This window comes from Lethenteron reissneri, chromosome 49 (assembly GCF_015708825.2).
Source record: "Lethenteron reissneri isolate LAM-NWPU_2019-01 chromosome 49, ASM1570882v1, whole genome shotgun sequence".
Classification (NCBI taxonomy): Eukaryota; Metazoa; Chordata; class Hyperoartia; order Petromyzontiformes; family Petromyzontidae; genus Lethenteron; species Lethenteron reissneri.
In genome coordinates this window covers 1,579,299-1,596,747 of record NC_083827.1, presented here as the reverse complement: position 1 = coordinate 1,596,747, position 17,449 = coordinate 1,579,299, and the positions used below count along the sequence as shown (strand labels likewise).

At 50.7% G+C, this 17,449-nt stretch overlaps 1 protein-coding gene across 4 annotated transcripts; it reads left to right on the top strand.

Annotated features, from left to right (window-relative positions):
* Positions 1 to 364: 364 nt before the first annotated feature.
* LOC133354804 (dnaJ homolog subfamily A member 1-like) lies at positions 365 to 12,789 on the top strand. Of its 4 annotated transcripts, none has more exons than XM_061571936.1 (9): positions 365 to 483; positions 3,415 to 3,567; positions 5,627 to 5,810; positions 6,502 to 6,606; positions 7,765 to 7,992; positions 8,697 to 8,811; positions 9,771 to 9,886; positions 10,662 to 10,762; positions 11,446 to 12,789. In XM_061571936.1, the coding sequence occupies exons 2-9, from the start codon at positions 3,436 to 3,438 to the stop codon at positions 11,668 to 11,670; spliced, it is 1,206 nt and encodes a 401-aa protein (XP_061427920.1). In that variant the 5' UTR covers positions 365 to 483; positions 3,415 to 3,435; the 3' UTR covers positions 11,671 to 12,789. The 4 variants fall into 4 exon arrangements, with proteins under 4 accessions (XP_061427920.1, XP_061427922.1, XP_061427919.1 ...); XM_061571935.1 differs by having other exon boundaries at positions 431 to 679; XM_061571937.1 differs by lacking the exon at positions 365 to 483 and adding an exon at positions 5,372 to 5,481 and having other exon boundaries at positions 3,416 to 3,567.
* The last annotated feature ends 4,660 nt before the right edge of the window (positions 12,790 to 17,449 follow it).

Sequence of the window (17,449 nt, the reverse complement as noted above, 5' to 3'; positions counted from 1 at the left end):
AGTGATTAGCGCGCTGCGCTACGAACCCGGCGACCCGAGTTCGATTCCTGCTCACGGCCACCACCGGTGACGATTATTTGAACCGGTCCTGGGCCTCCCCTAGGTCGACTCAGCCTCAAACGAGCAACTGGTGCGGTGTGTCAATATCGCCACTGGGGAGACAAAGGCGGACGGGCGTGGTGAATCCAAGTCCCGGGCGAAGCCGGCGAGTACAAGCGAGTACAACAAACGTTTAGCTGCAGACATCCACAGGAGGTTGTCGGAACCCCCCTCCATGTCCGGCGCCAATGGTCGCGTCCCGTCCAGAACCTTCTGTCCCCGCCCACGGCCCCCGCGCCCATAAAGAGCGCGGGGGGCGGCAGAGAGGCCACGCGAGACGTGCGCCTGGTGGGTGGAGGGTGTGAGCCGCTTGAAGCCGCTTGAAGAGCCGTATTCCTAGTGGGCGGAGGCTTGTGAGCCGCTTGTTGTGGAGCCGTGCGCCCGGTGGGTGGAGGTTGTGAGTCGTGAGCCGCTTGTGCCCTGAACCCAGTCGGTGGCTCGCGGCAGAGGGAGCCGCTGCCGCGTGTGGAGGCAGGACCACCAGAGTTGCTTGATTCGGACTCCGCTGTCCAGCTCGTCCGCGCCACTGCGAACAAGAAGTTGTTGAGAACTCCCAACCTGTAACTCGCACGCTGCGCAGGTGAGCACTCTCTCCCTCCTCGCCCGGGGGTGATCAACCACGGGGGTGATCAACCCCGGGGTGACTCAACCCCGGGGGTGATCAACTACGGGGTGATCAACCACGGGGGTGATCAACCCCGGGGGTGACCAACTACGGGGTGACTCAACCCCGGGGGTGATCAACTACGGGGTGACTCAACCCCGGGGGTGATCAACCACGGGGGTGATCAACTACGGGGGTGACTCAACTACGGGGGTGACTCAACCACGGGGTGATCAACCACGGGGTGATCAACCACGGGGTGATCAACCACGGGGTGATCAACCACGGGGTGATCAACCACGGGGGTGATCAACTACGGGGTGACTCAACCCCGGGGGTGATCAACTCCGGGGGTGACTCAACCCCGGGAGTGACTCAACCCCAGGAGTGATCAACTACGGGGGGACGAGCTGGGGAGTGGGGGGGGACTAACCAGTCAAGCGTGGGGTAGTGGCGTGGTAAATCGATCGGGCTGTGTTGATAGGTGAGCGGGTCAATTGGTTCAGCGCGACAATTAACCGGTTTATTGTTTCCCTCCGTGCGCGTCGCTTGGTGGTGCTGGGGGGGGGTCGCCACCTCGAGCCGAGCCCCGTTTCTGATGCTGGGCTTGAGGCGACTGCGAACAACGCCTCGGAATCTCGTCGCTCGCCTTCCTCGCAAGCTAAACTAAGATCTTCTAAGGCCCACTGAGCTACAGAGATGTTTTTCAGCAGCGACCTGGCCACAAATGATGGCCACAACGCAGTGAAATTCACAGCAGCCAAATACTGAACTCGCTTGAGCCGTGCTGTGCAAGCGACCAATGAATGTAGCTTTGACCTTTACACCTGGACAATGACCTTAGCCTGATGTGACCCCGTCGGCTTTAACAGTAACACCTGGCCACGAACCTCAGATTAGGACGGTTCGCTACGTACGCTGCGAAAGAACTTGACAACATCCAGCCTCCAATGGCAATATGTAAACACTGCGTGTAACACTCGAACCTGAAACCATTGACTCGTGTGAACGTTGACTCGGTGTAACGCGCGGCCAACGTTTAAGCGGCGTTTGCACCTCGACCTCTCGTGACCCGTGTGGAAAGTTCTCGCGGCTACGGGAACTTAACAGAATCGGCTCTCCAGGAACTCGGCAGAGGAGGCCGCCACCGAGTCGCCTGTAGCGTCACCTGCTGGCCCCTGGTGGGCCGTGACTTGTCGCATAAACCCTTGCAAAAAAAATTAACATTTAAAATTAATTAACATTTTAATTTTTTTTAATCAGCTAAAGCCCAATTGAGCTTATATCGTTTTTTTTTTTATCAGAAGCGACCTGGCCACAAATGATAGTTTTACGAAGTCGCTCGTCACGTGGACATTTCTAGCGGTCAAATTCTCTGGGCGCGTGTTCATTCTAAACGTGGAGGGAAACATCGGATGAACTCGGGAGAAATATCCATGCGACCACGGGGAGAACACTGACGCACACACCGCTCCCAAATGTGTAGGCATCAGGGCCGGGATCGAGCTCACAACCTCCTGTAAATCAGGCGAGGAAGGTAACAATCTCAGCACTGTGGCAAGATTGCCCCAGCCACGTGTGACCCCCCCCCCCCCCCCCCCCCCCCCCCATTAATATTTGTTCAGAACAACCGAGTCTCGTGTGGCTCTGGCATGTGCAATGTCTCTGTAGAGGCGAACCTCGGTGTGATGGCTCCGTGGGGACCAGGGCACCGCAATGAACCGAAAATAGCAATAAAGCGAGTGACGTGCTTTTTTTTCATTTGCAAATGCATCTAAAAGCCTTAAAACGTGTTTAAACTACACTATTCAAAGCGCAATGCAGCTACAGTATGCCTAAAACGATGTATGTAACTAAATAGAAAAGTTTAAATTAAACCGACTGATTCCCAAAGTTCACATGCAAGAAGCGGGAGTTACAGATGATAAGCCAATGAGATTGTAAATTATGTATGTACGTAATTACTCATCGAATCTTATTCTCTTGCTAAGTTGATCATCTTGAGATCCGACATTTATCTTGAGATCCGACATTAAAAAAGTGCAATTATAGCGAAGTGCAATAAAACGAAGTGCAATAATAAAGCGAGGCACGCCAGGACATTCCTGAGCCCGTGTTGGTGAGAATCGCTGGAAAGCTGATGGGGCTGTGTTGGTAAAATTGTTCCCTTGCATGCAAATGGCCATTGAGTACATTTCAGAAACGTGGCTGCTTTTGGGGACTTGTAGTTGACAGGAGTTGAGCAGAAGACTGTTGGCGCCTGTTTTGGTGGATTGTTTGAGAGTCGTTTTGTGGCGGTTCATTGAGAAAAGCTGGATGGTCAGAGCTGGGAGTCGAGAGGCTTTCTGGAAGATTCCGAGCAGATCGGCGGCACAGGGCACAGCAGAAGAACCTTCCAGTGGCTGTTTTAAAAATAGTTATGAAGACAAAAAGGGCTTTGGAAATAAAAAGGATACATTCATATTTTAACAATCAATAATTTTGTTACAATTAAACTACATCATGGGACCTCCCTTGCCAGTATGAAAATATAAGAATAGGTTTTACCTATTCCTGTTTTATTGCCAGGAAGGGTAAAACCAAGTCTCATACTATTAAACTATTCAAACATTACATACACGCTGCCTTAGGATCACCTGGCGGCGGCGATAACTCAACGTGCATCGCCGGTACTTTAAAAAATATAAATAAGCGTGTTTTCTTCTTCACAGTTCCAAGATCCCTTAGCCACGATGGTGAAAGAGACGAAGTACTACGACACCCTGGGCGTGAAGCCCTCTGCCTCCACCGAGGAGCTCAAAAAGGCCTACCGCAAGCTCGCCCTCAAGTATCACCCGGACAAGAACCCCAACGAGGGCGAGAAGGTGAAGAGGTTGCGCTTGTGCCGCGTGCTCCCCCCACCCCCCCCCCGCCACGCTGCTGGTGCTGCAATCATCTGTGCTCATGCTCCGCTTGTCGTTGGCGGTGTGGGCTCGCGTGTGTATGGTAAATTGGAGGGAGTCGCCCTCCAGCAACAACGGAGGGCAGAGGAGCGACGCTCACAACAATGAGCGGAGCGCCGGGCGGCTAAAATGCAGCAAGTTGGCACAGTAGGGGGTACGGCTGATGCATCTACAAGTCATCTCAGTCGACAGGCCGATGGCACCGGAGTCTGTCCCGAGACCTGTCAGCGAGCCTTCAACACTTCACGTGGCCTAAAAGTGCACCTAGCCTGGCACAGGCCAGGTGCCCTGTGGTGACGTCATCGTCACTTAGTGGCGAATGGCGGGTATTGGTATTGGTGCCACCAGGGGGTGTATGTGCGTGGGAGCGGTAGTGTCGCGATTGGCATGATGCGTCATGAACCCGGCGACCCGAGTTTGATTCCCGCTCACGGCCAACACCAGTGATGATTAACTGAAACAGTCGTGGGCCTCCCCTTGGTCGCCTCAGACTCAAATTAGTACCTGGTGTGGTGTGTTAACATCATCACTGGGGAGACAAAGGCGGCCGGGAGTGATGTTGGCCACCCAACCCTCATGTGTTGTGCCGGCCTTCATAGGTGCTCGATGACAACACGTACCCCAACAATCTGTTAAGACTATACGGGGGATCTTTATCTTTTTTTTGCATTTTTGGGGAGTAGTGGCGCAATGGTTAGCGCACTGCGCTATGGACCCGAACACCCGACTTTGATTCCCGCTCACGATCAACATAGTGGCGAATATTTTAACCGTTCTTGGGCCTCCCCTAGGTCGACTCGGCCTCAAATGAGTGTAAACATCGCCACTAGGGAGACAAAGGCTGGTTCTGGCAACACCACCCAGCCCTCGTGCGCCGTACCGGCCTTCATCGGTGCTCGCTAACAGTATTTGTCCCAACGGTCTGTTGAAGGCTAGAGGGTGGATCGTTCACTAAACATGACCACAAACGCAGTGTACAGACGTTGCGCTCCGTGCGAGGGGTGTTGACGATGGCGGCGCGTTGCAGGCCCTCTCTGCTCGTTGCTGTGTTCCAGAACGTTCCACGTGTCACCCGGACCCTGGGCTGTGTCTCGGGGCCCTGCATTAGCCAATATGCAGGGCTCATTGTGTGTGGTGTCCTTGCTGACAGCATTGGTTTTCTGGCAACTGGAGTATTTTTTTTGCTACATCCTTTGCAACAAGGTGCATTTTCATGTTGTGCCTGGTTTTATTGAAAAATTGTGTAAAATGTGCAAAGTCAGATATTTTGCTGTGTAATCTGATTTTCGATTCACGGAGGTGCCGCTGATTTTTGTGACAAGCATTTACAAAGTTCGATTTGTTGTCTGTTTTTTTAATACAATAATTAATAACCTATTCAATTAAGTCGTACTAAATAACAAATTTATTTAAAAGTAAAATTCTCACCCCTTGCATTGCAGTTTGTGCTCTGTAGCAGGCTCCTACTGCAATATAATTAAAATGTTGCTCGCTCATTGAGGGTAACATGTTACGATCTAAGCAGCAATGGATTGCTGGGCTCCGTCACCACCATCTGAATGGAGGAAGGGATTTAAATGCATTCCTGAGGTGGATACATCTTAGAAATCAAATGTGAGGTACACCTTTTGAAGTCCTTAATTGTGCTTTAAGTGCCGGCTGAACGGTATCGGTTGCAATATGAGGCGGCCTCCTGTCCTATTTCTGGTCTCGTCCCCGCCGCCAGAAATCAACACAAGGCCGCGCGCAGACACGGCACTGCTGGGGCTGTGGTCCCCGCCGGTGAAGTGACGGGCCGATGGTTTGGACATGCCTGCCTGGCGAGCTGACCACTATGTAGGCCGTCGCAAACCAGCGCCATTAGCGTAACCAACCGCGTATCCAAAATTCTCGCGACAAAAGACGGGCGGGGGTGGATCGGTGGTCGTTGACACGTTTGCCCCGCCGTGCGTGTGTGCGCACATGCGTGTGCTTCGTGCAGTTCAAGCAAATCTCCCAGGCGTACGAGGTGCTGTCGGACCCCAAGAAGAGGGAGCTGTACGACCAGGGCGGCGAGCAGGCCATCAAGGAGGGCGGCATGAGCGGCGGCAGCGGCTTCAGCTCCCCCATGGACATCTTTGACATGTTCTTTGGCGGGGGAGGCCGCGCGCAGCGTGAGCGCAAAGGTAACGAAGCGAGGATGGCACGCGCCTACCCCCCCCCCCCCCTTCTCGGCGGCTCGGAGATGGCTCACGCTGCCGAGAGATATTGGAACATCTGTGAACAAAAGTTTTGTAGCTCATCGAATTCCTCCTGGGTAAATAAGTGTCCTGATAGTGAGATATTGAGTGCGAGTCGAGGTACAGCTGGGTGTCGTGGCCTGTCGGTGGCAGAGCGAGCGGCTCGCAATGAGAAGGTTGCCAGTTCACATCCTGGCTGGGTGGTTGACGTAGCCTGTCGCTCGGTGGTGGGGGGCTCGGCTCAATAAGATGAGCACCACTTTGTGCGGAAGTCCACAGAGGTTGGGAGAGATTTCCCCCCGCCATAGGAATGTGGAATTTCCACCGCTATCACCTTGATGCTCATTTGAGCAAGAAATTACTTAGACTTTAAGCGAGCTATTGATCTTTACCCAGTCATCAATGGTTGCAAAGAAGAAACCACAATTATTGCTTTTGACGTGCTCTTCATACGACACTTTGCCGGCTGTCAGGATTACAACATTCCCGTTTGTCATGTGACCGACATCTCTAGATGGTGATGTAAAAGGGTGTGCTCCCAGTGTGGATGGATAGAGAGGCCTAATTAAGTGATGCAATCATCATTATTCGGTCTCTGAACGTGGGGCACTGAACGGTCGGTGTGTGTGCCCTGCAGGGAAGAACGTGGTGCATCAGCTCACCGTCTCGCTGGAGGAAATGTACAACGGCGCCACGAGGAAGCTGGCGCTACAGAAGAATGTCGTCTGCAACAAATGTGACGGTGAGCACGGGGCGGTGGTGATGGGGGTGCCCAGATCTCTCGTTGTTGTTTATCCGTGTCCACGCTGCTACGTCGGTCCGTTGTTGAGCCAGCGAGGTGTGTGAGCGCGCTCGGTTCCGTGTTACGTTGCCCTCATTTGCGACGCAGAAAACTCCACACGTTCATCCATAACACCATGCGTGTGGCCTCTAAAGGAAAATATCTATGTAGGTAATGATTTTGGCAGTGCTTTCCGTACAGTGTCTTTTGAGATTATTTTACAGTATAAAACTAAACAATTTTTATTTTACCAGGGAAGGCATAGCTCTTTTTCAGAAGCAAACGGGCCACAAATTATATATCAACGAAGTGGCTTATCACGCGGAAACTTATAGCAGCCACATACTCTAAACGCATGTTTATAAATGTGGAGGGAAAAACCGGAGGACCCGAGGAAAAATCAACGCAACCACGGGGAGAACATGCAAACTCCAAATATACAGGTGTCGGTCGGGATCGAACCCACGGACTTCCTGCATACCAAGCGAGGTAGTTAAAGTCTCAAACAAGAACTATTCAAACGAATGTCCAGAAGCCAAGGGTGGAGGTGGCCCATGAATGAATCCTGACCATTCACGAGATGATGAGGCATATGGTTGCCTGACTGGTCCAATATTTTTTGGCTGGGCAGCTGTCTGTAACCTGCTGTGTTCCTCCTACACCAGCTGATGTTTACCGGCTACACGCAAAGCACAGAGCCTGTGCATAGTTCACAGGTGATGGGTTTGATTCCTGGCAGAATTGTTCGGATTTTTTCGTTTCGCACACAAAATCGCCGCTTAAAAGGCAGTTGCCGAAACATCCCAATGCAGCGCCCTCTTGAAAGCGATTAAGGAGCCAGTGAGGCTTTCTGTAGATGAAATACGTGAAGACGCGATCGTTGTCACACACAACGCTGGGAGGAGACCACGTTGTGATCCGGTAACAACACCGAAAGCGAGCAAATTTGCGGCGACAAATGACGAATAAGCGGCTCGTGTAGATGCCGGCACGCGGGAGCCTGCATTGTGCCTCACAATGCAGCCGTGGTGGTGATGATGGTCAGGAGTTGCCCCGCGACGGCGAGCCGCGCGGTGCTGACGTCCCCCTGCGGCGTGCGTTTATTGTCACCGTGCTCAGGCCGCGGCGGCAAGGAAGGCGCGGTGAAGCCGTGCGGCGTGTGCCGCGGCACGGGCATGCAGGTGCGCATCCAGCAGCTGGGGCCAGGCATGGTGCAGCAGATCCAGTCGGTGTGCCACGAGTGCCAGGGCAGTGGCGAGCAGATCGACCCCCGCGACCGCTGCAGGCAGTGCCAGGGCCGCAAGGTGGTGCGCGAGAAGAAGATCCTGGAGGTGCACATCGACAAGGGTGAGTGGCCAGGACTTGGCGGTCTCGCGCCCGAACCTGGGAGTAGTTTTGATGGGGTGCTCGCACTCCGGAGTGGTGCGGTGAAAAGTTATGGTGACTTCACTGGCAGTGGGCCACATCGGCGCAAGTTAGTAAAAGATCAGTTTAACACGTAAGCTTTTGCGACCAATTTCATCCATAATATAGGTTTTTTGGGTTAGATCGCGCAAATATAAATGTGTCGTTAAACCTGCCACCACCCGACACAGCCAATTAGTAAGGTGTGTCACGTAAACAGAACATGCCAATTCGTTACTGGCTTCATTAGGCAACAGCCAGATGTGGCTGTTGCCTGACGTAAATGTTGTGGCTTTGCTGTACTAGTAACGAATTTGCAGGTTCCGTTTACGTGACAAACCTTACTAATTGGCTGTGTCAGGTGGTGGCGGGTTTAACGCCGCATTTATATTTACACGATCCAACCCAAAAAACATCTATTATGTTAGTAAAATATGTTTAGGGGGCACTGTGAGCAGTGTCTTTAGATGGGTCGTGGAAGATGACGTCACCTTTGAGGTCCCGAGAGGGCCTCAACGACTGATTTGTGTAGTCACAAAACGAGTTTTTCCAGAGTGAAGTGAAACAGCAAATGTAATCGGATTTTTACGCAGTCATTGGTGACTGCGGGTCGTAAATTAAGAGTTGCTATTCTGTCGCCGGCGTAGGCATGAAGGACGGACAGAAGATCCAGTTTGCCGGCGAGGGCGACCAGGAGCCTGGGCTGGAGCCCGGGGACGTCATCACCGTGCTTGAGCAGAAGGAGCACCCTGTGTTCCACCGGTGAGTCTCTTTTTGCCTCCCGAGTTCTCCCCTCATTAAACAAAATAAACTCGAACCTTGAATCGTCTTTTAAATTGGATTTTGAAGAGTTCTGGTTTATGAATAGGGGTGCAATGATACTACGATTAAATGATTATTATTAAGTCCGCGCTATGTGAATCGAATTTGTGTTTACGTGAAAAGCCGGAGGACCCCAATCGTCGCTCGAAAAGTAATTCCTGAAGAAAATGGCGACTATCCGTGACAGCAAGTCTGCGGTGTGGGAGTGAATCATTAGACCCAGAGTTAAAATTCCGAGGTGGCATCAGCTGCCGCCCCCCCCCACGCGCTGCAGCTTGGCCGCTTGGTTGGCCCTTTTAGGTGTTTGCGGTTTTGCACTCCACGCATAATGATGCATGCCTGCAATGCAGTGCCTTGGATGCGAGGGTTGGTGGTTCGCATAGATCTGGAAAACTCGGAAACTTTCCAGGATGGGAGGTGGCCAGGAGGTGACAGGAGAGCAAAGCATGTTTGTAAATCTAAACAATAGATGTTTTAGTTTTCCAGGTAAGGGCACACTGTAGCTCCTTCAGAAGCGACCTGGCCACAAATGATAGCTTAGCAAAGTGGCTGGTCACGTGGAAATGTATAGCAGCCAAATACTCTGAACACATGTTGATTTCTAAATATGGAGGGAAAAACCAGAGGACCCGCAGAAAAATGCACACGACCATGGGGAGACAGAGAGAGAGACAAACCCCAAAAATACAGCTGGTGTCATGGTCTGGATCGAATCCACGAACCCTTTCTCCCCTCGTGTGTGGGTTGTCTCTGGATACTCTGGTTTTCTTCCGCCACTTTAAAGCATTCCTTCCATCATACAGAATTTGACCCATCATTCCCAATGTAGGACCCTCTTTGAGAGAATTTTGAGACTGATGATCTGGACAGATGAATGACCCTTTGCATGTGTTTGCCAGGCAAGGGCAGGATCTCATCATGGAGATGGAAATCGAGCTGGTGGAGGCACTGTGCGGCTTCCAGAGACTGATCTCGACGCTGGACGACCGGGTGATCGTCATCACGTCCCACCCCGGTGCGCACACAGTGCTCAGAGCCAAACATTTCCCAGCTGTTTGCTAACAGAGAAGAGACTGTACTTGGTAGAGTGGCGGATAACCTGAAAGTGATGCTGCAAGTGCCTTGTGCAACACCGTTCACGGATCTCTTTATTTCACAACCACGAGATTGTCTAAACCTCTGCAGATGTATGTGGGTCCGGAAAAACACCTGCATTAAAAAATTCCTGAAATTAAAATGGCCTAAAATCGAATCCTCTGATTGCAACCCTTTTGTGCACGTTCAGAAAAAAACCCTTCACAGATGGGACTCGAGCAATGTGCAGTTTTTTCCCCTGCATGGTTTGTCACCAGACAAACGATCGACATTCCAGAGCTGAGTTTAAATCTCCAATATCGGCTCAAGGTTTGATCCCAGTGTCCACATTCTGATCACCTTATCCTGTCTCTTGGTGGGTTTTTCTCTTTAATGGCATCGTCGTTGTAACACGCGGTCTTCTTTCGTATGGATTAATAACAGCAGATTAAAGATGTAATTTTAGATGTTATCCACTCAATTGTTTGTTCAGGAGCAGAGTGGATCTCGTCCATACCTCCTTTCAAGGAGTGAAGACTGCAGCAGCAGTGGCAGACTGTTTATGACGCGGCTTGGTGGTTTGGGATTTGTGGCTGCACACTCGCAGGCCGCCGAATCTTTGATGCGCCATTTTGTGCGTCAGGTGGCCGCATCGACCGTGTCCGGTCCCGATTCAATTGATGGTCGACGTGACACGCGGTGATATCCCTGTGCAGGTGAAGTCATAAAACACGGAGAGGTGAAGTGCATCTTGAACGAGGGCATGCCTATCTTCCGCAACCCATTCGAGAAGGGCCGTCTGATCATCCAGTTCAAAGTAAGTCGCATAACCCCCAACCGATGCTTTGACATCAACACATGAGATCGCAGTCAAAAGTGTTAATGTCAACCTCGTCCGAGGTTTTATCTCCAGTTTTTTTACCACTTGCATCTCAGTGAAAAGCAAAGCATGCTAAATTCTGAAAAATGCAAGCTTGCTTAATTCACATTTGAGGCCTGATGGATTCAAACCCAGGGTCACAGTCGTGTATTGTTGAAGTGATTGGGCACAGGCAAAGCATGAGCCCCCTAAACACTCAGCCGAGTGACATTGGCCAGGTCTTACCTGAAGTAATAAGAACACAAGAGGTCAGACGAACCTAATCACACATGGTGCCACCAAGTGATCTCTTGAGGTCAAATCGCAAGAGGAATTTTTTAAACCAACTATGCTTGATTTGACTGGTCAATCCAGCGATACACATTGGAGATCTTTTTCCAGCATTGCCTTGACTTTGAACCGTGGGGTTTTCTTTGTGCGACGAGCACATTGTTAAGAGTTTGTAAAAATGGCGAAAACCCCGCTCAGCGCAAGTAAGGGTCACGAGTGGCCCCGCGCAAGCCTCTCAACATCGGCACAGCGGGCGGAGGCAGCGGCCATTCCGCTCCCTCGTGCGTCGTCACGACACTCTGTAGTTCAGGGGGCTCAGTGGGGGGCGGGCATCTCCGCTTTGTCACCAGGTCGTATTCCCCCCGTCGGGCTTCCTGCCCATCCACGGCCTGGCCCAGCTGGAGGCGCTGCTGCCTCCGCGGCAGGAGGCGCTCATCACGGACGACATGGAGGAGGCGATGCTCGTCGACATCGATCCCGTGTCCGAGGAGCGGCGCCACAAGAACGAAGCCTACCAGGAGGACGAGGACGGCCATGGCCCGCGGCGCTCGGGCGTGCAGTGCCAGTCCTCGTAGTGGCAGCACCGCCGCGGCCACCGCACCGCCGCAGCCCCAACGCGGCGCCGCAGCCCCAACGCGGCACTAACGCGGCACTAACGCGGCACTAACGCGGCACTAACGCGGCACTAACGCGGCACTAACGCGGCACTAACGCGGCACTAACGCAGCCCCAACGCAGCACTAACGCAGCCCCAACGCAGCACTAACGTGGCCCCAATGCAGCACTAACGCAGCACTAACGCAGCCCCAACGCAGCACTAACGCAGCCCCAACGCAGCCCCAACGCAGCACCAACGCAGCACCAACGCAGCACCTAACGCAGCACTAACGCAGCCCCAACGCAGCACTAACGCAGCCCCAACGCAGCACTAACGCAGCCCCAACGCAGCACTAACGCAGCCCCACCGAGGCGCCGCGGCCCCAACGTGGCCCCAACGCAGCACTAACGCAGCCCCAACGCAGCACCAACGCAGCACCAACGCAGCCCCAACGCAGCCCCAACGCAGCACTAACGCAGCACTAACGCAGCACTAACGCAGCACTAACGCAGCACTAACGCAGCACTAACGCAGCACTAACGCAGCACTAACGTGGCCGAGGATCAGGGGCCGTGCGATTCGGTGACCAAAGGGAGATTTTTACGGGGCACATGTACCGAGTCACTCCTCTCTCACTTCTGCAAGTTTTATTTCTTTACTTATCACCCTTAACAAACATTTACATATATTTAAGAATGCACAATTGAAAAACTATATAACAAATATACAATGCCGAATATAAAATTAAAATAACATGTTCAAAAATTTACATGAATGATTCTCGAACTGTCGGGGCTGCCAGTCCAATATCGAACCAGGCTATTTAAAACACCGGTGGTGGGATGGAAATCACGGTGACTTCATTGTTGGGTGGTGAATAGTCCAGCATCTCGTCGTCAGCACTGGTACGTTTTCCCATGCATCCCTTGGCTCGATCTGTGACGCCGACTGCATTTGTGCAGAGAGGTGGTTTGTTGATTGCTTTGTGTTCAGGGAACTTGCAGTTTCCTTGATGCTGCATGCACTCAACTGATTAGTGCTCAGCCATTGGACGAGGGCCAGTGGACCATCTTACCATGATTGGCCCGGGGGTGGGGGGGGGCAACCAGGGGGAACACAATTGCAAAATATAAAAAAGTGTAAAATTGTATTTGGCAGCATCAACAGTGAAGCTTCACTTAATGGACTTGATTTGAAAGCTTGTTTCTCTTGGTGTTCCTGTAAAAGTAAAAAAGCGTGTATTTACCAGGTGTCACGGATGTGTACAGTTGGTTTTCATGTTTCTTGGTGTTCAATCCCATGTATGACGTGTATTCTTTTACAAGTAGTAACATTTTACATTGAAAATAGCATTGTATATTTTGTTTTCATTTCAAACCTAACGGGCTATACAGGAAGGAAACCGTTTGTGTGACGTTGAAAAAATAGGTTTGTCTTATTTATATCTTAAAAACTACTTTGTGAGAAAAGGTTGAAGCTGGACCCACTTTGTCATAATAAATTCACCATTGTGTGCCGCGTCGATGCCTTGTTGCGAAATGACCACGTGGGTTCACCAACACGTCACGCGGTACACTGACGTTACGCGACACATGTCACCTTGACAGGACATGACGTCACAGAGCAACAGTGACATGCAAACAACGGAATGTCCACAGCGTAGAAGCGGCTCTATATTTGACCCAATGACTGAAACTAGACTGACTGAAGCGATCACGTGCTGCATCCCCTCCATGGTTTGTGATGGTACAACCCCAGTCTGGCTGGCATTGGTATCACGTCTAACCAACTTGGCAAAATCTGGATATCACAATTTCTGGTTTAACCTCTGCAATGTGATTTATTCTGCCTCTGTCCACATTGCTTTTACATGTTTGTGTTGCCAGGTGCTGCAAGGGTTACGTGATGTCTTGCAACCCCTCTCAAACTGCCCCACTACCGGGGGCATGTCTCAACACTTCCAGTACTGTGTACCTCTGTCACAGCAGCCGAAGCTTCCCAATTCTGCACTGGTTCCACTTTTTCAGAATCGTCTTGTTGCCATTAACATTTTCAATATTGTCATTATAGCCATGTTTTATCCACTGCTGGTTGAAGACCCCACCTCTGCCCCATGGTCCAGTAATCAGCCTGTTGACCTTTTGGACTTCCAGACTTGGGTCAACCGGCAGCATTTGGGCCAAACATCCCGGCTTTGAACAATGTCCTGCAAGTTTACTCAACTGGGGTCACAGTGGAAACGGTAACATCGCCCCCCTATCGTGACAACTTAGCAGGGGCCCCCCTGAAAACGACTACCCCACTGGGACTGTGCATCTGCCCTGGGTAAACGTGGGGAATAGTGCAACTCAAATCGCTTGATGGCCTTGCCCCACCGTGCCTCGCTTCCCTAGACAACTTGTCCCCTACCTCCTGCTCTCAACCTCTCCTGCTACTAACTATTCCCTCCCCTCTCCTTGTGCACAATCACCGTCTCCTTGCACGGGAACAAACTTATTCACATTAAGCACAGCCCCACCCCTAGGCACCCACTAAACCGCCCCATACCCCCCTTCCCTAGTCACCACATCACTTTTAGCTGCCCTCATTGTACCACTGGTAACCCTTGTAAAGCGCTTAGGATAAAAGCGCTTTATAATTATAAGATAAAAGATTGCTGACTTACACGGTGTTTTTGTGGATGTTGGTGTATTGTGTTTGCAAGAGCAGTAGCATTCTCTTTGGTTTTTTCGGTAAAGTCACGTAGGTATAAAATGAAAACTAAATGAAATCACGACGTTTCAGGTACAACACAAGCGTCCTTCAGGTGGGGACAATGTAGCGAAAGCACAACTGCTTAAGTGTGTCTAAGAGATGGCTGTGACGAGGAATTATATAGTCGCGGGGGATGGAGGGGAGGGGCCATGGTGAGTGTGGGCGGGCTGTGGACTGGGAGGCAACGTGCAGCACGGAGGGGTGGGGGGTGATGGGAGGCAACGCATGGAGTTCAAACTGAAGCTTTGTGATGCAGGGGGTGGAAGTAGATAACAAAGCTAAGATTAAGCAGCCTTTTGTTATGCTGCGGGGGGGGGGGGGGGTAAATTAGAAATGTGCAAGCTGAAAAACAACGTGTGGTAATTGTGATGGTAGTGTGTGAAGCTGGGGGTAACAGACTGGGAATATGGTCATGATTATGAAAATAAATCGAAACTAGCTGTCTAGCAGTAAACTGCACGGCAGCTAAAGTTTAACTTGGTTAATTACATCCTTCCAATGATTGCTCAATTTTAATCCATCATCTTGGTTGAAGTTATGTCTATGTATATCTGGAAAATTAGAAAGGCGCAAGCTAAACTTGCACGCTCGAAATAATGTGTGGCAATGGTGATAGTGTGCAAAGCTGGGAGTAGAAGACTGGGCATATGGATATGAATATGAAAATAAATATAAACTGGCTGTCTAGCAGTATCCAGGAGGCTTGCAGAGTACCTTGGTATCGGAGAACACAATGTCATGAGAACCAGCAGTATACAATGGTCAGCTACTGCCGAATAATTCGTCCTGCCGTGCTTCAAATCCGACTTGTGCTCGTGAATGCCGTCAGAAATATGTCGTTTCGTTTCCCCGATATAACAATCACCACAGGTGCAACTCGGTTTGTAGACACCAGGGTACTGTAAGTCAGGAATGACATCCTTTACGGATGGGATCAGATCACGGATCTTGTGTCCTGTACTGAATCGGACCTGGATCTTGTGTTTAGAATTTTGGAAATCTTTTTGGTAACGCCTGCTATGTATGGCAACGTAATGATTTTGATCGGAGTCTCGGGGGGGTGTTTCTCCACGGTGGGAGAAACAGCTTGGTGGATAGCACGGTCCGAGTATCCGTTCATCTTGAGGGCCAGGTGTACATGTTCCAATTCATTGGCCAGGTGGTGTTGGTCAGAGATGCAGTGGGCCCTATGGTATAGTGTTTTCTTGAGGGAATTCTTTTGTGCCGGATGGTGGTGGGAATCAGGCTTCAAGTAGGAATCTGTGTGGGTGGCCTTCCTGGAGACAGAATGTCCCAAAGAGCCATTGGGCCTCCTCTCAAACAGAACATCCAGAAATGGTAGCTTGCCATCCTTCTCTACTTCCATGGTGAATTTGATGGATGGGTGTATGGAGTTGATGTGGTCTAGAAATTGGTTCAATGCTGGGAGGCCATGTGGCCAAATGACGAAAGTATCATCCACGTATCTCTTCCACAAGGAAGGACGCAGAGTGAATGTCTGGATGGCGTTTGTTTCAAATTTCTCCATGAAAACATTGGCTATCACTGGTGACAAGGGGTGCCCTCATTGTGTTTGTAGAAGGTACCATTCCTGGTGAAGTACGTGTTGGTGAGGCAGTGCCTAACCAGCGCAGGGACATCAGGGTTCAGTCCATGTTGGACTAAGTCTTCAATTATTGTTATGGTGTCAGGCACTGGAACCTTGGTGAATAGAGACCACATCAAAGCTGACGAGGACATCGTCAGGAGACAGTAAAATGTCCTTGACCATAGAAACCAAGTGAGTTGAGTACTGCTGAGGTGGTCTTGCCAGTGAAGGGAAGCAGAGTATCCAATAGAAAACGGACTAGTTTGTAGGTAGGCGAGTTGATCGTGGACACGATGGGCCGTAGTGGGGTACCTTCTTTATGGATCTTGGGAAGACTATAGAATCTGGGAGGTCTCGCAGCCGAGGGTTTCAGGGAGAGCCGTTTGATTGGTTCAAATCTAGAAGCAGTAGCATTACCACAGCCTTGCACCCCTTAGGCTCTCAATTGCTACAGAAATGTATAATAAACAAATGGGGTTTGATGAAACAAAGTTAGGTAACTTACGTGTCCGTGCTTAATTTGTGTTTGATGATTTACCTTCTAAAAATCGAGCCATGCCTCGCGTCCCCAGAAAGGGGGCGCCCCAAGTTTGGAAGGAGCATTGTGTGGAGTGCATGTTCATGCTCTACGATGCCCACTTGCGCCGTTTCACCTGTAGCACGGGCATCGCTTGCTGTCCTATAGCGTGATGCTGATCCGCGTCTCCCTTGGTACAATATAATTCTGGGGCCTTCCTACAGACATTTCATCAATATTTGTCTCAAGTCGGGCAGTTCACGATCTTCGCACGATTCTAATTATATCGTAACTCGTGCGGTACTCTGGCCCATAAGACTCAACGGATTCTTGCACCGTTTTAAGATAAAAGGAAATTTAATTATCGTGAGCCATGCTCAGTCCACCGCTGGATGAAGCGTGAAAGTCCCCTTCACGGCCGGGTCTATACGACACCCAGAGATACAAACCCTCTCATCTGTCAATGCCCCCACCACCCTCCTACCGACAGAGTCCGGAAGATGAAATACATATTCTTGCTTCTTTCGGTAAAGTCACGTAGATAGAAAATTTAAATAAATTAAAAAACCACGACGTTTCGATCGCAACACGCGCGTTCTGATGAAGACCGCTCGTGTTGCGATCGAAAGTTATTTTGCCTTTTTTCTTCTTTTGAATTGTTTTGTATTTTATTTTCTATCTACGTGACTTTACCGAAAAAAACAAGAATATGAATTCCAGCAGCCACGAAAGTTTTAATTAGAAATGTATAAAAGAACACGGCAAAGCGAGAAGATCCTTCCGGAAGAGGCTTCGCGTGCACGCGCCGCCACCAATTAAACTCCACGTTGCGGCCCCCCCCCCCCCCCACTGAGTCGACTGCTCCTATTGGTCAATACGGGGCGGTGAGTGGTGGGG

Coding starts and splice junctions, on each gene's coding strand:
- LOC133354804 (XM_061571936.1), top strand. CDS start 3,436: ATGGTGAAAGAGACGAAGTACTACGACACCCTGGGCGTGAAGCCCTCT. Junction 7,993..8,696: donor GGAGGTGCACATCGACAAGG/GTGAGTGGCCAG, acceptor TCGCCGGCGTAG/GCATGAAGGACGGACAGAAG. Junction 10,763..11,445: donor GTCTGATCATCCAGTTCAAA/GTAAGTCGCATA, acceptor CTTTGTCACCAG/GTCGTATTCCCCCCGTCGGG.